The sequence below is a fragment of the Falco rusticolus genome, unplaced genomic scaffold, assembly GCF_015220075.1.
Source record: "Falco rusticolus isolate bFalRus1 unplaced genomic scaffold, bFalRus1.pri scaffold_89_arrow_ctg1, whole genome shotgun sequence".
NCBI classification, from domain to species: domain Eukaryota; kingdom Metazoa; phylum Chordata; class Aves; order Falconiformes; family Falconidae; genus Falco; species Falco rusticolus.
The window spans coordinates 47-19,652 of record NW_023618247.1 but is presented as its reverse complement, the minus strand read 5'-3'; the positions used below and the strand labels follow the sequence as shown (position 1 = coordinate 19,652).

General features: G+C 49.5%; 1 protein-coding gene across 1 annotated transcript in view; it reads left to right on the top strand.

Moving 5' to 3' along the window:
• Nucleotides 1-18,883, top strand: part of LOC119142217 (hydrocephalus-inducing protein homolog) — a 32,234-nt gene extending 13,351 nt beyond the window's left edge. Inside the window, exons 3-8 of the mRNA XM_037374940.1 lie at nt 205-336; nt 1,492-1,617; nt 3,248-3,367; nt 6,745-6,879; nt 11,312-11,512; nt 18,760-18,883. Coding sequence (XP_037230837.1) covers nt 217-336; nt 1,492-1,617; nt 3,248-3,367; nt 6,745-6,879; nt 11,312-11,479 — 669 coding nt within the window. The 5' untranslated portion in view covers nt 205-216 and the 3' untranslated portion in view covers nt 11,480-11,512; nt 18,760-18,883. The remainder of the gene's footprint in view (nt 1-204; nt 337-1,491; nt 1,618-3,247; nt 3,368-6,744; nt 6,880-11,311; nt 11,513-18,759) is intronic.
• The last annotated feature ends 723 nt before the right edge of the window (nt 18,884-19,606 follow it).

Sequence of the window (19,606 nt, the reverse complement as noted above, 5' to 3'; positions counted from 1 at the left end):
GGCTGTTTTGGCTCAGGGAATGTTTGTTGTGGGGTTTTACTTCTATCAATCTTCACTCTTCTGCTTCAACATGGTCTAATTATGAGACAGGGTGGGGAGGCCGCAGTTATGAAGGATGCCACAACCCGGAGACACAGCTGTCTCCTTTGGGTCTGCCATGAAGGGCATTCTGGATTTTCAAAGTCCTGTTGTTGTTCCTTGCAGGTCAACTGAGGCATGGCCACTGGAAAGCCCTGCTGGTTCACGGGGTCCTCCAGGGTGGCTGGTGGATTCCCGAGCCAAGTGGTAGTGCCTCGTAATCCGAAGCTAGTCAGAGAGACGGAGAAGCCTGCAGCTGTAAGTACCTGCTGCGGCCAGGTAGGAGCTGTGTAAGGCTGGAAACTGCCCCCACGTCCTTCCTCTACCTGCCCCTCCTGTTGTCTGGCCGCACTGTGAAGCTGGACACCACCTCCCCGTCTCTCTGCTGCCGTGCTTCTGTCGGAGGTGGCGATCATGGTGCAGTAGGGGATGGACTGTGTGCTGCTTCAGGGCAAGCCCACAGTCTGTCTGGATGTGCCACCGGAGCCAATTTAAATGGACGTACCGGGCATTGCACCGGAATAGCTGAAGCATGAGCGTGTGCTTCGTTCTGTCCCCTTTGTGTGGGCAGCAATGTTTTGTCACGTCGGGATGCTTGCCAGCGCTGCTCTGACCATACCTGCCCTCCAGGCAGCTGGGCATGTGGTGGGCTGCTCAAACTCTGCCTGAAGGTTTCGAGAGGTATGGCTGGTCCCAGATGGAACAGGTTCCAAAACAGTTGTTCTGTCCCGTATCCCGTGTGGAGCACAGACCCAGCGCTGCAGACAGCAGCGGAGTCAGGGCAATTCCTCCTCCCCATCCTCAGACGTCCTTTGCTGACCAGAGCTCACCTGACTGAAGGCGACCTGGCGCTGAGGCTCTGTCGAGGAGATCTCTCTGCATACTTCTGTGGAGAGGTCTCGGAGGCCAGAACAGAGAAAACAAGTGCTAATTCAAAAGAGATAACTAAAACTTGGAGCCATTCCTCTCCACCTCAGTTTTGGCACAACACTGCTTCTCTGCTTTCCTCTGACTCACCCAGCAGTGACGTCTCCACACGTGTGGTGGTTGTAAGCGTTGTGCAAGGATGGAGTTAGGGGGTTGCTGGTAACTCCTCCCGACCTTCTTCAAAGGTCACTGGCTCAATCCAGCAAATCTGAAGAGGAAACAAATGCCTGAAGAGCCAAATCCCCCAACATGTCACATCAAATCACAAAGGAGAAGCTACTGGGACAGAGCCACTTGGTTGGAGCGTGTGTATTCCGCTCTCTATCATTAATTTACTGATGTTAAATATTTCAGCGGGTAATTATGGGACTTCCAGGACTATCCTAGTGGCTGTGATCACAAATTATTCATCAGTGGCTCTTGCACAAGAAAAGCCTTTCTGAATGAAGGCATTTCTGTAGCTCTTGCTGGTGTTTTGCATTTCAGCTGACTCCCTCTGCCTTCCTGAAGGAGATGACTCTTAGCACCAAGCAGAGGCTGGCCAGCACTCGGGAGATGCGGCGGCCCCAGATTACCCAGCTTCTCGACGTGAGCGAAGCCTCCCGTCATAAGGTAGCCTTTTCTTGCCCTTTTCCTTGCTGTTTGACGTGACATTTGAAGTGGGCCTATGCTTGTGACAGGCTTGCCTCCAGCTTATCTAAATACTTTGGTGGCAGTTTGTCGTTTCAAACTGCTGCTGGTGGTGGTGGCGTTCCTTCTGCTGGGGGAAAGGTGAAATGTTTTCCCCCAGTGAGCTGTTGAAGTCCTGGCCTGCACTAAGCCCATATAAATCACCTCTGCTGAAGTTGGTGGCTTTTGCTGGAGACGAGCTACTGTGGCTAAAGCATGATCCTGGAGAAAGGCTGGGGGGGGACACAAGGAATGCAAGCTTGCAATTTCCCACCCTCCTGCTGAAATAGGCAGCCCTTGGTCTGGTGTAGTCTCTGTCAAACGCTTGGGGTCATCGGATGGCCTCAATGGTGGCAGCGTTGGTCTTTGAGGGCTGAGGGCCTACGGTAACTCTTCAAGGTGTAGCTCAAGCAATTGCATGAATGCTTTGGGTTGGAACGACGAGTGGGACCCTTACAGGGTGTTAGATTTTGCAGGCTGCCAGGTACACAGGGGAATGGCGCTGGGCAGAGGGGAGCGGGTGTGCTTTATCTGGATCAGTGTTTGCTTACATGTATGTTGAAAGCTGCTCTTCTTACACATCTGCTTAGTAGAACGCACGTTCCAAGTGGGTAGATGACTGAGGTAGGCTGTTGAGTGGAAAAGTGCCAGCAAGAGACCTGTAACAAATTGGTTGGGGATTGCCTTAGACAGCACGTGAGGTTGGGAACGCCTCGGACGAGCGCACACAGAACTGGCCGTGTGCTGTGGCTGCTGGCTTCAGTAGGACCCTGACTCCTGTGCAGAAGCAGGAGACGTGCCTGTGTCTTGTGAGTGCGAAGAGTTCAGCTGGAAGGGGGGAGACAAAGCAGGGAGGGATTTTCTCCAAGTAATGCCTCTGCGCCGTAAGCGTTTGCTGTTTCTGTGTGTCGTCAGACACGCTTCTGTAGTGGTATTAACTGACGTGGCAATAATGGACTATAATGAAGCATCCGTTGAAAGCTCATGGGAAAAGGAGATGCCAAGTCCAGCCCTATTCAAGTTGCGCAGTAGTGCTGGGGAAGGAGCTGAACCTTATCACCTCATCTGTTGCTTTCTTAACGACGGTGTTCCTTTTTGGCCTGTCTTCTCTTCCTCATGGTTTCTAGGCTGTGTATCAAAAAAGAGATTTGAGGATGGGTTGGACTTGGTCACTGTCTCAGGGTAAAGATGATCCCCAAACTGTTTCCCATGGAGTTTCCTCTAAATGCTTGGCTTTCACTTGCTGCACGAGTGCTTACGGCTCTCGCAGTAAGTGCTCTGGAGCGGTGTGACCGTGTTAGCCCAGGGCTCTGCCGGAGGTAAGCGCTGCCTTGCCTTTTGGAGCAGGAAACCTGGAGAAACGGCCAGCAAAAGAGCTGCTCGCTTGAGCCTGCTCAGTGTGGCCCAGAAACATTTGATCTGCTCAGAGCACAGGTGGGTGAGCTGCCATTCCCCTGGCATGAGCTGGGCAGGCGTACTCACCGGGAGACTGTACTTCACTGGGGACCGATGTAGTATTCTCTGATTGATGAATCTTTCTCCCAGCGGCTGAAACTCTGTTTTGCATCTGCAGTTCTCAGCACCTTCCCCGAGACAGTGCTCGTTCCAGCCTTTCCCATCAGAGGTGGTATTCCAGAGCTACGTCCCCTATGAGGTCTGTGAAGTGCCACTGATTCTGAGGAACGTGGACAAGGTAAGTGCTGGGATGTGGAAGTTTAACCCTGTGCTGGAACTGGAGAGCAGTGTCATCCGCGCGGTGCACAGCATAGCCAGTCACCTGCTGCAGCACAGCGCATCCGAAATAAAAGGTCTCACCACCTTTATTTTGCAAGATGGTGGAAATCTTGCCATGCTGAGGTTTCTCGCCCTGGTTTTGGCTATGTGTTGGTAGTACCTAACTGAAAGGAGCTTTTCTAGTCAGCATCCTTCCCCCTGAAAGCCCTGGATGGCTGGGAATGTTGAGGGCTGTACAGTTCTTCCCTGCCCTCGTGCTTTCCCTCGAGTGTGCACCGCGTCCTGGTGGCTCCGTGGTTAATCTTGGTTTCCACAGGGCACCTCTGCCTCTGGGTGAGCTGCACAGAGAGCTGAACGGGCTGTCAGAGCGCAGGGGTTGAGTCTTCTCCGCTTTATGCTGGAGTAAGTTATAATTAGTGGTAATAGCACTTCAGGAAAGGTGGTTTGAAACAGCAGTGGAAACAGGCTGATGTAGCAGAAGCAGTGGGAGACCTTTAGGTGCCGCTTCAGGCTCCTGCTAAGCTTAATTGGGTTCTGCTCAGGTTTTTCTGAGGCAACGTGATGCTCTGCTTCCCCTTTGGAGAGCCACAGCACGTTCAGAGTCAAGTGCCCTCGGAGGTCTCCACCTTTGCTTGAAAAACCTGATCATTTTGAGATTTCCCAAGAAAGTTGCAAATGGAAAAGCTGGAAAATGTCAGCAGTTTTGTTCCACTGTAAAGAGGGAAATTGAGACCTTTTGAATTTCAGTTGGGGAAACATTTGCTGGAATGAGGCATGTGCCAAGAGCAAGCTGGTGGGAGAAGGCAGAGGGAGGAAAGGAGCTGAGCTTGGTGTTCTCTCCCTGCGTGCTTTCCTACACGCAAGGGTTACTCTTGATCTGTAGCAGTAAGTGCACTGGCAGTAGAGAAAGGTCAGGAAGAGAGGTGTAATTAAGGATACTCTCCTGTATTGAAGAGTAAGAGGTATGCATGAGGGGAGGGTGGGATGGGAAGATGGAAGTGTGCACAAGAGCCGGTGAATTCCGCCCAGATTTCCAGATTTACCTGCTGGGGGGGACGAACAGGTGGACAACAAAAAAAAGCTGCCAAGGCAGCGGGTGGAAGGACAGTGGGAGAAGTCCAAGTATCTCCTGAGAGAACAGGTTTTGACAGGGATGTGGGTGAAAAGGGAAGACCCTTTGGCAAGGAAGGATGTGGGTGTGGTCCCTCAGTTATTCCTGGAGAGTACTGCACCATTCCTGGTCTGGCGTTTAACTTGGGAACACGGATAAGATGTGGCATGGGTGCCTGCACCCAGGGAATGCCACTGGTGTGGTCTACACTGGGGTTTGGTCACCCCTTGCTGTAGGTATCTTCTTCCCAATTAAAACGTGCCTCAGTTTCTCTCTTCCTACTCTCTGCTTCGTTCCCACTGAGTCTTTTGGCTTCAGCTGTTCCATTATCCATGCAGCACCTCAAAATGGTTATCTTTGCCAAGTACCAGCCAACAGGCAAACAGTTGATTTGCTCTATTGATGCTTCCTCAAGTGGAAAAGAACATCTGCATAACATTTCTGCCCTTCCCAGTAAGGAATAATAAACTTGTCCAGCTGCGCCTTGGGATTTACGTGCCCTGTAAAGGAGGAGGCAGTGTGTGAATGTGGGATTTTTCCAAACCGAACTAGTTTTGAAGCCGGTAAGACCTCAGCCATTGGAGAGCGTGGGTGTAAAAGTAAGATTAGCTCTAAGGAAAATCCTTGGTATGTTCTAAATACAGAAAGGTAGAGATGATAATCCTGAGAGGGTGTTCTATTCTAATTTTGTTGGCTTTTGACGATGTCCTGGAGAAGAGCAGTGTTGTGCTCTGTCTCAGAGTTTTCACACTGGTTTCCCAGATTCTTCTGAATCTTATACTGCATGGCAGCCTGAAGTTGTTCGCCCCCTAAAAATCCAGCTGACAGCAAAATGTATTCCAAATAGAGGCTCTGTAATCGTGCAACTACAGAAGTGCTTCGCTATATACTTACTGCTCTTACCTGTGTTGTACAATTGCTTTTCTGTCTTCAGGCTGTTCCTCAGCACCCTCAGGTGTTCTGGGTGGCTTTTGCTGAAGGTCTTAGCCACACGTGCTCCTCTCCTAAGGGACTTGGTGACCAAACTGCTTGTGTGCACTGTGAAACTGGCTCCTGGAACCTGCTGCCCCAGGACCCTGCTGGGTTCCAAGGGTGTTTGGAGAGTTCAGGACTGCCTTGGCCACGGGTTACCAGGCTCGGGTGGGTGGTGCAGAATGAGCCTCCATTTTTTTCAAGCCTCCTGTGGGGTTGTTGTTTGTCAGTGAAGCTGCTCGTCAGTCCAAATCACCTGCTTTAGACTTTGAGATTTGGTGCTCAGGGGTCGAGAAATGCCTGTGTGCTGTCTGTGTGCTGGTGGTGTCCCAGAGGGCAGAACCGTGCAGCAGGGTGCCTGCAGGGACTGCTGGGGGTGGGCAGGGATCCCCAGGGATCTGGCTTGCCTGCGCTGGCAGCTGCCTGGCTACGGTCACAGGCAGCAGGAGCCTCCGGAGAGCAGAGGTTGGCTTTTAAAACTGAGACTCCAGCGGCAGTCAGTGCCGGTCATGTATCTCGAGGCAGAAGATGCCTTTGGAGCCCATAGTTGATAGCCACAGCCTGGGGGGGTCGCCTGGCTTTCCATCACTTTGCCAAGTTGCTGGCTCTCATCCTCTGCATCAGCCTTTCCTTGTAGCGTATTGTGCTTCTCCCTTGCTTCTTTACAGCTCCCTGTGAATTTTCCTAGCCATCCTCTGTTTGTGGGGTTGTCGCTTTGTCTTCCCATGTTCCTCCTTTTGCTCTTCAGGCTTGCTTTTATTCCCAGTGAGGCCACAGTATGTGTGGTCTCCTCCTCTTGCTGGTCTGCATGCATGACTCTAGCACTGCAGCTTGAGTGCCCTGCTCAAACCCAGCACGTTAAAGTGCATTTCTTCCTTCCCCAGGATTAACACGTACTGTTTGGCTTTCAGATAACACAGTTCCCTTCTAGGGGCATGACTGCCTGGGTGTGTACAGGCAGAAGCCGGCAGGTTCTTTGGGCCTGTTGAATACACGGGTGGCTTGATTCAGATATTATATCTCGGTGCTGCTGGTGTCTTCCCTGCTTGGCCCTTCCTTCATTGCCCTGCTGCCTCTGGCCTTGAGCTATTTTGCCCAGGCAGAAGGGATTAATGTTGACTCTTGTGTATTATGTGCACGTACCTCCAGAGCTAAAAGTGCTTTGGAAAGGTGGTTAAGGAAGGCTATTGGCAGGTCTCTTCTGCTCCTGTTTCCACAAGCTGCAAAATCATACTTTCTTACCTTTTCTGCAGGTTCCTCAGCTGCTGAAGGTCACCTTGGAGAGGTCACCTTATTTCAAGTTGATCAGCCACCATGCCGTGTGCCGCAAAGTACCGCCTGGCATGCTTGTGACTTTCCACATCGTTTTCACCCCCAATGAGAACAAGGTGAGACTGGAGGTCCCAAGAGACAGGTGCCTTCAGCGGGAGGCGAACCTGCGGGGCTGGGTTCAGAACAGGGCGTCTGCTGTGGGGTTTGCGGCACTGCTAATATCTGTCCGTTGCTGTATGGTTATGGGTTTGCTCTGATAATTATAAATACAAAAGCCTATTTAAAATTGACCTGTTGTTTGGAGGACGCGAAGTTGAGCCTGATCAGAGTGAGGACCACCACTTTTGAAAACTGGAGTCACTGGGATGTGTATCACGTTGGACACAGCAGTGAGACAGTGGAACGTTCTGTCTGAAGCCGGCACTTTCCTTGCGCACCGGTTATAGCCCGTGCCGTGCTGCAAGGTTTGCTCTAGGCTGTGGTCAGGCAGCCTGCGGCTGGTCACATCCTGGCTGGCAGCACCATGCGATGCCACCGCAGCAGGGACTGACGGGCTGTGCATTCCCTCCCCGTGCTTTCCTGGGCGTTTGCAGGGGAAGGTGCACGTGGGACAGTAGGAAGATGGCCGGGAGGAGTGTTGATGTTTAGCCATCCCACCTCTCTACTCAGTGTTAGGGGCTTAATTATGATAGAAAATACTAGAGGAGTGAATAGATGCAGAGAGCTTTCCTCTTTCCCATCTGGCAACCAGTTCCCTGCCTCACCCTGGGCTGGAGCGAAGGTGATGCTTTTTCATACCCTCTGTGTTCCAGCCTTGCCGCTGTGCTGCCCCTGAGGATACTTGCCTGCCTGTGCTCCAGCTGTGATTCTAGGGGAGAAGATGTGCTCGTGGCGGGGAGCCAGCCTGGCACAGCTGCACTGAGCTCTAGATGTCTTTAATCAGCAGGGGGCCGGTGTGCTGCAGATGACAGAGACATCTGGAGCACACCCAGGCATTGAAGGGGCAGGTAGAATCTGCAGGCAGACACTTACCCCGGAGCCTTTGGGCAGTCACGCTGGTGTGGCTGTGGCTGTGTGCATGTGGCTGTGGCTGCTGTGTCAGCTGGCACCTATTCCCTGCCCCATGTGCCATGCTTTTGCTTGGAGGTTGGAACATCGGTGCTGTGGCTCTGGCAAGCCTGGCACGGTGCCGTGATGTGAAGGGGTGACAGTGTTGTCTGGAGGCTTCTTAATGCAGAAGGGTTTAGCACACGGCATGGAAGGGAGGAAGCATTGCAGGGGCATACAGCCAGGCTGACTCTTTCCAGCAGCACTCTGCTGCCTCTTGGCAGGGTTCTTTGTGTGGCTGTGTGGGCGAGGCGAGGTTAGGGGATAGCTCTGAGCCAGCTGATGCTTCTGCGCCAGGCCAGAGGCGCAGGATCCCTTTGGGCACAGCTGTTCTCTCATCTTCTGTTTGCTGCTTAGATTTAGTTTAATGCCCTGTCCTATCCTCAAACAGCGTGGCTGTAGCAAACTAAAGAGGAAATGCCCTGCGGCCCCTGGCTCCCTGAGCTTGTGAAATGATCTGTTGCTTTGGGGAGGGACTGAGAAATGGTTTTACATCATTCGTATGGAAGGTAAAAATGATGTTGGCCTAGGGCAGTTCTTCATACTGCCCAAGTGACATAAGAGCTTAATCTCACCGAGGTAGGCTTTGCAGAGGACGCTGCTTCCTTTAAAATGAGATCTATTAGTATTAATCAGCATTCATTTTGAGTGTGGCAGTAAGTTGGTTCCCATGAAGGGCAAATTACTGCTTTTCAACTAGGGAGAAGCAGCAGAGCAACAGATGAACATCACCACAAATAGAAGTAGGGTGAGATAACCCCCAGGAGCACTAATGTCCAGTACTTTGTCCCTTGTCTTGCCCTTGAACTGGTGAGTGTGTGGCATTAGGGAGCTGTGCCAGCGAGGTCCTCTGCACAGCTTCAGCGACACCACGGCAGTTTCTGCTGACCTGGGTTTTGTGCTCCTTGCAGGGCATTGGGGGAGGGATGCGTGCTGCTCGGTGAGGAGCACAAGGGGATTGTACAGCAGAACCAGAATTTTGTACAAACGGAACGTTTTGTCTCGTACTTGATGGAGCGTGAGTCAGTGAAGTGCCAGAGTGCTGTAGCTCAGCTAGAAATGCATCAGTAGCATGGTCAGGAGGCACAGAGCACCTTGCAAAGCCCTTGGCCAAGAGGCAGGCTTTGGGAAATGGTTCCGTAAAGCCACCTGCGCTGGGCTTGCAGTTGCTTGCCTGCAGAGTATCTGTGTGTTAGTTGTAGAAGGCTCAGGAGTGCTGCCTTTGAACAACCTCTACATCCCTGATGCTGCAGGATCCACAGGGACTGTGGGTAACCCAGTGAACTGGGATGTGGGTCTTTCTGATGAGGAGTTGGTTTGTATAATTCTCTTGCTTTGAATCTGTTCTTCCCTGGGGTAAGTCTGACTTCAGTGAAGTCACTCCTGATTCAAAGGAGTACAGTTGTGGCCAAGCCATAAGTACTAGGGCCACGTGAGCTGTTGGTGGCTGAAATGCTGTGTGCCACATAGCCCTTTCTTGGAAAATGAACAGTTTCCTACTGTCTGGCAGTCATTTGGGAATGTGCCACATGATTGGACTGTCAGAAAATATATACATAGCTGACGTGTGCCTGTTGGTTTATTGGTACTTGTATTATAAATGAACTGCTAATTTTTCTGCTGGGCAACATTTCCAATTTGTTACTCTTGCTGCTTCTGATTTGCACGTTTCTGTTTTATGGCTCCAGTTGTACAGCGTGGGTGTTCTCGTGCCAGCCCCTGTTCCCACATGTTCTTGCGTTATGGTCTGACGGCCTCTGCTGAACTGGAAACCATTGTGGCACTGACTGGCAGATAAACAACAGACAGAAATACTTCCATTTGTGTGTCCTACAGGCTTATTAATAGTTTATTGTGAAGGAAGAAGGAAGTAAGAAGCACATAAAAACATAGCACAGCTTATTCCGTGTTGTCGTCTTGCTCTTTTCACTGTAGCAGTGCACTGTTTTCAGGCAATGCAAGTTCAGTCTGTGAGGTTTGTGAAATTCATTACTGGTGCTCGGTGGAGACTGAATTAATGCACATTGATTACTATGAAATACGACAGGACAGCGAGTTACTGCATTACTGAAATGAAGTCCTTTACAATTCAGCGCAGCCCTGTTAGATGCTTTGTAGTGCCCAGAAGCTTGCTGCTTCAACAATTGCAAGAATATCAAATGAGTTAAAAGCACCGGGGCAAAAATCAGGGCAGCGAGTGACTGATGAGAAGCAGAGCTTTGATCAGCTCATCGATAAGAGCCTGCTGGGGGCAATGGCTCCTGGCCCTGGGGCAACAGTTTCCCCACTGATTTCAGTGGGGGCAAGGTGGTACTTGCAGCGCAGCGATGCCCGCCATCCATCTGGAGTCTGATCTGCTCATCCCTACAGTAAAATGCTTTTGGTAATTTGATTTGCCTTCCTGCTGCTAAATGCCAGGCAGCCCGGATGGGGGGGGATTGCCTGGCTCTTTTCTGAACAAGCCAGTGGCTGGGAATGCACAGCCGGCTTTGCTCTGGGGGGGTGTCTGAGTGTCTCCTGTGTGCAGCTCCCGATGCCGCCTGCCTCAGGTGGGTGTGCTAACCAGGCACGCCGTCACTTACTCCTCTAGAACAGACCTTACAGAGGGGTTCGATTAAGGCATCAGCCAAAGCTGTCTCTGTGTCCGCTGGGGCTGGGGTGAGATGTAAAGGGAAACTGAGATTAGGCAGAGGAAGAACTCTCTTGAATTGTAGTGCAAAGCTTGCATAGGCTGCTGAGGGCAGGGGTGGAATTGTTAGTGCTTTGAAGTACCTGTGAAACATCTTGAGGAACACTTTGGGTGCAGAGCTGAGCCGGTTCTGGTGTGGGGAGATGGATCAGGTGGCTTTTGAAGGGTGCGTGTCCCCAGCCTTGGTCCTATAACACTGTGGGAAGGGGTGAGAAATACAGCTGTACCCTACACTCACCTGGCATCGCAGCAATTACCGTGTCTAGCTTGTGAAGTATTTCCCCAGCGACTGACCGTTGATCACGTATGTGGTGAAGTCCTTTTGAAAACGTACCTGAGCATCCCCTGCCAAGCTTCAACGAGGTCGCCGTGTTGCTGGCATTGGAGTTAGTGCTGTGGCACAGCTGGGTTCTCAGTGGCGCTTCCAATAGTCTGCGGTGGCGATTGAAGCAGGTTGCGTTAGTGCTGTGATCCCTTGCATGAAGAGACTGTTCTGGTGTCTCGGAATCAAAGCATCAGATAATTGTGGTGCTGCCAGCTTGCTGCAAAAGCAGGTGAATCAATGGGGTTGTTTCTCCTTTGCAAGTTAACGACCCTGTGCAAGTCATGCTACTGGAATGAAAGCTCATGAAGGTAAAAAGTACTGTTGCGTTACTGAATGATACTGCTACAGCCATAGAAAACAGCAGTTTTCCTTCTGCCGTGGGGAAAGTACTAAAAGCATTGTGCTGAGATTGTTTCTTTCCCTGCAGGATTATTTCCACGAGCTCATCTGCATCACAGAAAGGGGAGAAGTTTGTTGTGCCAATCCGAGCTATAGGTGCCCGAGCTATCCTGGACTTCCCCGACCAGGTGAACTTCTCAGCCTGTCCAGTCAAGTACAGCACCCAGAAAACACTGCTGGTTCGCAACATCGGTAACGGGGCGGCCCGCTACTGCATCAGCCCTCAGAGGTAGGGAGCTCATCTTCTTTTGTGCAAAACAGTGTTGTGTGATAATATAGTTGGGAAACAGCAACAAAAAGGAACTGGAGCACCTGAGCTGCCGTGGCTGGAGATGGGCAGGGCACGTGGGTTTTGCTGTTGGTTATAGTGTGTTAAGCATGATGCAACCTCTGATAAAACTCTGCAAGTTGCAGAGTGGAGTTTTATAGCGCAACAGTGTCTTCAGTGCAGAGTCGTGCAAGACTGATTCTGTTAGATTGCAAGAGCAAATGTAGGAAGGTGGCTTGACTGCCCTTGGGCTGTATAAGATCCTGCGTGGCAGACGACAGCTCTAGTTCCTGCAGACCAAGGGCAGTGTTAAGAAATGGGCAAGCTCTGAGCTGGTGGAAGAGACATTTAAGAATTTATCAGCAGCTTTGTCTAGAGTAGCAAGTGCAATCAGAGATTGTAGATCAAAGCAATTGGTATCGAGACCCTGAGAAAAACAGGGTGTGGTCCAGAACCTGGTTTTCCAGTAGGTTTGATCTGGTCCCTGGGATCCACTATTCTTCATTAGAATGAGCTCTTAAGTGGAGATGAGCTGGCAGCGGCTTCAAACCTGCACTTTAGCCCCAAAGCAGAATGCCAATGGGCGCACAGGCAAAAGGTGCAGCAAATGCCTGGTGCGTGGGTTGGGAGCCTTTTCTAGAGCTTTGTCTCTCTCAGATCTCCTGGAAAGTGCTCTAGCATGCTGTAGTAGCTACCAGCAACCTCCTTGATCTTCAGTACCTTCTGAAATGGTTATGTGGCCCTATTGGCCAAATATACCCATTCCCTGGGAGGCCACAAGCACGTGGCATTTCGGCAGTCTCCTGGTCAAGCGCCTGATGTGTGCTGTGTCGTGGACAGCCTGTACTGTTCCTCTTGGTCTGAGAAGACAGTCACTGGTTTTCCAGTTTGCTGAACTGGAGAGGGTAATGCGTTTTGGAAACTGCACCTGCAAGGAAACCACTTCAGCTGGCTGGTAGTTAGCTCCGTGTTGCTTGGTCCCAGAGGTCTTGGTGTAGGAGCTGAGGTCCAGAATGCAGCAAAGACCTGCTGTCTGCCTTAGTGCACCTGAGTTGCTTCAGTTTCTTCCCCAGGAAAACAGGGGTCAAGAGAAAGCTCTTTCCTCTGTCTCCTGGGAAACGTGAGGGTCCAAGAGGTTCCTACCAAAGCCTGGCAAGGCTATGGAGGCAGGCTTCCAGGATGCTATTCAAGCAGGCTGCTGATTTTCACTGTGGAAGTATGTAGGCAGGACCTTGTAAATCCCTGTACAGCTTCCCTCTGGGATTTCCAGATCAAGTAGTCACCACCAAAACAGATACCCAGTCGTGTCTGGCATCTCTTGGTAGCGTCCTTGCCAGCTGTTCTGTTGAGTGATACAGCGTGTGTTGAATCCTGCTTGATACGGATTTTATGCTGAACTTCAGCAATTAAATTTTTCAGTCCTGATTTGCAACAAAGAGATGAGAAGCGTTACAAAAGCTTTATTTCATACGACACAAAAAAGTAGAATTCTGAATAGCTGGATTGCGTGTGTGCAGAGATCAAAAGCTGGTAAGATTTCCCATGTCAGCTGAAGGCATCAGTCATTTCGTTATGAACTTTTGAAAGCCAGTTTGAAATTTCAAACTGATGATTTAAATCTTTGAATATAAGCAGCGTTTTATTCTAATGAAGTCGCCTCCACTTTCATTCAGATTTCTTTTTAAATACTCTGAAGTTCCTGTGTTTCTGCTGGTTTTATTTTTTTTGCTTTAAGTGTTCAGCAAAATGTCATAATGGATTCTTCATTAGGAACTTTCTTAGAGGTTGAGTTCCTCCAATGCCTGTCTGTCTACCATCTGCTTGTATATATGCACAAATGTGTAGGAAATACGAGAAATTTGGGGACTATGTGAAATGGAATTGGGCTGATTGAGAAGATAAACGCAGAATAACTTCGGAAGGGACCTCTGGAGATCATCTGAGCAAACATGGCGCTGAAAGCAAGACCAGTGTCAAAGTTCAATCAGGTGTGTACACAACACGAAAAGTAAGAACAGGTAATACCAGCCTTGCTCTGTCCTCCTCCAGGCTGTGCAAAGCCCTTTATCCCAGCATCCCCCTGTATGTCCTGTGCTGCAGCCTCTAAGCTCCCTTTCTGTAGAAAGGCTTTTGTGCCCACCAGCCCGTACTGCCGGGGATTCTTCCACCCCAAATACAGGTGTTTGCATTTCCCATCCCTCGGCTGCATGCAGTTCTGCTGTGTCCCAGTGAATGGCAGCCCAGCCCTCCAGTATCTTGACTGTAGTGCCCCAAGCTTGTATCCTCCACTCAGAATCCAAGTGTTCCCCCCTCTTGACCAGGTCAGCATGTCCCCTTGCAGCCTGAGAGCAGTACCCCCACGTTCTTTCTCCCTGTGCGATGAGGCCATGGTGTGCCAGGAGCGGTTCTTCCAGCCAGTGCTGGGGACTGCACTGTGTGACAGTGGGTTCCCTGCTGCTTGTGCTGTGAGAAGTTGCTCAGGTACCTGCCCCAAGGTCCCAGGTGAGCTCAGTGGCTCCAGCAACCCCAGCAGAAAAGTGGCCTCCCAGCTGGCATGACAGGTAGGTTGGAGAGTCAGAGCAGTACACTGCTCCACAGGCGAGTAGATCATTAGCTGGCAGTTGTCTTTGAACAACTCTATTTACAGAGGCTTTCATGGGAGAGACCGTTTTCCTCCTGCTGCCAGGGGATTGATTTCCCTGCGATCGAGGCTATAACCAAGGCTGCATCATCACCAACAAGAGGGGTAGTTTTTAGTTTAACGTCATGAATTCTTTGGAATGACTCCCGTAATAACTTGCTGATTAATCATAGTCACAAACACTTAAACCTGTGCTTTGGAAAAATTAATGAGTTATGCTCCCTGTCCTGGAGACCTTAAAGTGTGGATATGAGACACAGTATTTAAGAGTGATGGCATAGGTGGTAGGGGAAAGGAGTGCCAGCCTTACAGACTTAAATTCAGGACTGTTTTAGTCTCTTCTTACTTAGCAGAGAACTTAAGCAGCTTGAACGTGTGCTTAGGTTTTGCTGAGTAAGGATGTAGCGTTGTGTTAAAGCCAATACTAATATCACATAATAGCTTTGTGTGTTGCTACATATAAGCATGCATGCATGGGAGAGGGGCAGGAGGCTTAGCGGAGTAGAAGGGAATCAGAGATCGAAGTTTATAGACCATCAGCTGACCTCTGTGTCCTCGGCACAACTGAAACTTCTGTCTTATGGCCTGAGCAAATTCAGGCTCTTGCCCCTTTGCAAGCCAGCTGCAGGTGCCACTGTTTCCTAGTCCTGTGTGCTGCTCCTGTCACTTCTCTCTGCCTCCTTTCTCAAGATTCCCTTCACTATGGAATCAAGCATAACCTACCTGCCACCTTCAGTGCATTTCCCAGCCCATCTCCAATGCTAACCTTTCCTCTTGGTCAGTTCTGAGAGCTCTGCTCTTGCATGGAATCGCTTCACGATGACATTCCTTGCCTCTTACTCCTTTATCTAAGGGCTTTTTCTGTGGTGTGTTTCGCTGCAAGGCAGAGCTCTCAAGTGAATCCACGGGGCCAATTCAGCATCGTTCTACTGTTGCTTGTTCAGAGCTCTCCCTTGCTGTGGTATCTACCAGAAAACATGGCCCTGTTTTGACCCCTGTTTCATAAAGGGGGAAAACCCCCCCCAACACCAAAGCACTCCCCATTATGCAGCTTGGCTTTGTGCCTGCCCTCCCTGTGCATGTCCATACCCAGCTCTTCCCTGCACAGCTTAGTAATAAAAAATAGTACTAGTATAAATATAGAAAGTCTCTTCCTGTCATTCTCATTGTTAAGGCTGGATAACGAGTTTCTTCTCCATGGCATTCAGGGAGATAAATGTCATTCCAGTAAATTTCAGTTGAAAATGGTGTCTGGAACCAGATTCAGCACAGCACTGCCTTTTCCTGACGTTACAGACCTTGTGCTATGCTGTGCTATGGGGTCAGAGAGAATCCGTCTGAGAAGATACATTAAGGAATGTCCCATCAGGCTCTGAAAGCTCAGGAAATGATGCTACAAGGTGCTGTGCTAGGAGCCCCCTGTAGTACCCATATACAACATCGAGGTGTGGGATTGGAGAGTTGCCACAGGATGTACAAGGACAGGACAACAGAGCCGAGGTGCAGGGAAAGAGGGAAAGAGAGAGCTTGTGAGATGCTGCTGACTCTGTGCAGGATGTTTCTGGTACAGGGGTGGAGTCTTGGATGCTTTGACCTAACAGACTGTGTTTACTGGAATGGTTACGGTGCTTGACTTTGGCTTTTATACCATTACTAAAAAATAATGTATGCCAAGATTAAATGACCTTTAGTTTTTTTCCTGCAATAGGCCTTAGCTGACAGATGAGGCAATGCAATCACTGGTAATTTTACTGTCTGTCTTGGGGTTGGAGGCAACTTGTAATGAAATAAATTCTCAGAAACTCGCATGATTTTGTAATGCAAATTAAGACACCAGTGGACTAAAAATTTCTTGGGTTTTAGAAGAGAAGCATACCACGGGACTTGAAGTATGTTGCAGCCTCCGTGCACACTGCACTGACTAAAATGTATGGTTGCAGGAGAGAAGGCAGAGTGGTGGTTGGAGAGCCTGAGCCACAGAACTGTCAGCTTTGTTCACTTGTCAGTTGTGTTTCTGACTTGTCAGGAGTATTTTGCTGGTGGTGTCCTCATGGGACTTAACTTTTGCCCAGCTGTCAGGATGGGGAGCTGATGCCTGGTGAAAGCAAGCAAGATGTAAATGTCAGAACAGATCTGTATGAAATTGCTTACTAGTCTGGTGTTGCTCCCTTTCTGCAGGGCAGTAACGGGCAAGATCTCAGCAGGTTCTGGTGGGAAGGTCTCCCTCAGGCTGGTGCGGCTAGATGAGTTTATACAAGCTGGGGATTGCAAGGCACCATTGGGAGATCTGGACCTGTGACAGTTTAGATGTTGTACAACAAAGCAAACATACAAATGGACATAGTTAAAAAGGATGTCAGAAAAGAAGCTGTTAAAAAACCTCCAAACCTTATCTTTCCTGTTTTTTCAGGAGCAGTAGTGATTCTCTAACAGGACAAGAATTATCTTAAAGAACAGCTCACAATTAATGGAGAGAAGGACAGAGTTTAGCCTGCCAGCTTCATCTCTTGGCAGTGGTTTTCATTTGTCAGAGACGTTTCCTTAGCATCTCTTATCTGTAGGCTGCAGGGAACAGCTTAGTGATGTGGACTGAAATTCAGAGTTCAGTTTAAGCATGGAGCTTACATCCCTCTGGGTCTTGGAGAACCAGGTTTACGTGATGGATATGAAGCTCCTGCGACAGCAGTAACAAAGTTGTCCCATGGGTACAGCGTGGGGTGGGAGGCAGGAGGTGGCAGTGTCTGACTTGTGCTCTGTTTCTCAGTCCTGAGAATGAGTCCTGACCTTGGTGGGATCCTCTTCTCTGGTAATTTGAAGATGGGAAAATACCTTCTTTCTTAGGCATCCCCTGAAGTCATCCTCGGGAGTGTTATTCCCATCCCAGCTATCTGAGGGCAGGGGTATGCAGACATGGGGACAGAGTAGGAAGGGGACGGGATGGGAGGTAGTGCTGAAGTGTGGCCCTTAACCAGCAGCTTTTCTGTTTTGGCAATGTTTCTGGTTTAAAAAAAAAAAAAAAAAAAAAAGGGTGGGGGGAATTTTTCTGTGCCTTTCCCCCAGCAGGCGGTGATGCCAGCCAAGCACCATCAGAGCCTTGCCCAGTATAAGCAGGCACAACCCCCAGTGCAGGTGTAGGGCCATGTAGAGCAGTCCGGTTCTGAGGCTGGCGGCGCCTTGGCTTTCCTCCTCCCTCCCAGGTGTCTCAGGTCCAGTATGTAAACAATGCAGGCCCAGTGCTTCTCCATTAGTCACTGCCGATGTTCTTGCTGTTGTCATGGGAGCAGGTCAGGCCCCTAATTGCAGCAATATCTCCTTAATGAGCAGGAGCTCCAGCAATTTCATCAGCTGTCACTGCTTCCATGAATGAAGCTCAGCTCATGCATGGCTCCAGTTTTTCTCATTATTTTTGTGTGCTGCATTCCCTAATCACTGTAAAACTCTCCAGAAGGTGTTTCTGAGGTGACAAATTGACCACCAGCAAAGCACTAAAGCCAGTAACTTTTGTTTTCTAAGTGGGGCTGTACAGGAGCCACAAAGCTCAGCTGCTGTTGTGCAGAAGCATGTTGCATCTGACTTTTCCCTAAGCGTTAAAAGACTGAATTATATGTCTGTCAACCGAGAGCTGTTTACCTGGCCACAAATCATAATTGCTTGTGTTAAATCCAAAGTACACCAACACCTTTTCATAATTATTTCCAACACATTGCACAGAATTCCTCCAGTGGGCCAAGCAAACAGTTACCAAGCTTGGATTACAACCCGGAGCCCCAGATTGCATCGCCTGTGAATACACCGAAAACCTCCTGTTAAACTTGCCTCAATATGCTCCTGTTGATGGTGCTTCATTTAGCTAGAGATTTAATTGTTCAGGCTGTAAATGGGATACTCCTTTTGTGTCTTGTTTCCTTGTTATTGTATCACTCTAATGTGCCTTTGCACTCGATTTTTCTTTGCTTAGAGCAGCTTTCACTAAAACGCTGATAAAATGTGCTCTTTCTTAGGCAAAACCAGGATGCTTTCAAGGTAAAAAAAAAAAAAGAAAAAAAAAGAAAGATGAATTCTGCAAATTAAACTCCAGTTATTCTCTGGTCTTCAAGAAGAAATTATCTTCTCCCTGTCTGATTTCCGAGCTGCAATCTCACTGGGACAAGCATTGCCTTGACATTTATATCTCTTGAGGTGTATAGGTGGCAGGAAAAGACAGATTCCTGAGGAAGTCCCTGTCAAGCTGTGCATGCAAATAACCCTCACCATCTCCGTGCTCTTCAAAAACCCTCCTCTGATCGTATCGCTAGCAGTCAGACTCTTGAGCCTTGCTGCAGAAAACTCGATGCAGGGTATGGGGGAGATGAGGTTATTTTATAGCATAGGATGTTCTGAGGGCTGGAGCTCTTCAGGAGTCGAGTCGGTGGCTCAGTTTCTGATGCTGTCTGTTCTCTTTTTCTTCTGCTGACTGTGGTTTGTTTGCTTCTTGCTTGCGCAGGTGAGCTGGAGTGAACGAGACAGCCAAAGGAGCATAGTCCCCAAATCTCCCACAATAATCCTGATGTGCCTCTCTGTGTTGCAGCCCTTTCTCTGTCGATCCCTCTGCTGGGACTCTTGGGATTGGTGATGCCGTGCAAGTAACAGTGGACTTCCACCCACAGAAGACGGGTGATTATTCCAGACCCCTGACAGTTCACTACGACACAGGTAAGTGCTGGACACTGCATGGTGCCCACGCTCTGCATCCTTCAAAGCAGAACATTAAACTTGCTTTGCAGACTCCTTCTAAACCCTTTTCTTTTGAAACCTCTGCATGTTTTGGTGCTTCAAGTGAGCAGGTAAGGGGCAAAGGCTGAGTGTGCCCTTGTTCTGTGTGGCTTCGTGCTGGTCTCTCCCTGGGGGACGCTGGTGTCAGCTGGGAGCATAAGTGTGTCTGTGTCCCCGGTTCCTCTCCAGGAGAGCAGCAGTAGGGGATGCTTAGCAAAGCATGTAGAACAGGCAGTGCATATGCTTTCTGCCTCGTGGGCCCTGGAGTTAGCATTTTTTCTGTGCTAGAGGCTTTATTCTCATCTTTGTTTAATCACTTCTGATGGTTTTACCTTCCAAGCCTTTGTCCAGTTGCTTTGTGGGTTTGTAGCTATGAGCTTCTGTAGGCTCCTATGGCAGTACGTTCCAAAGGAAGGAATATTCATTCCTTGGGAAAGTGCTACTACTACACTTCTGTAATTTCTGACTAATACTATTTCAGGCCCTTGGGTTCCTGTTTTATGACAAATGGTGACAAATTTTCCCTTGTTCACATTTTCCCAGGCCATTCGTGCTTTTACAAACCTACCTATCTCTTCTGTGATTTCTAGGTTGAGGAATCCTGTTCAGTCTTCATATGGAAGCTGCTCTGTACTTTGGAGAAGGGCAGAAAGAACAATTAA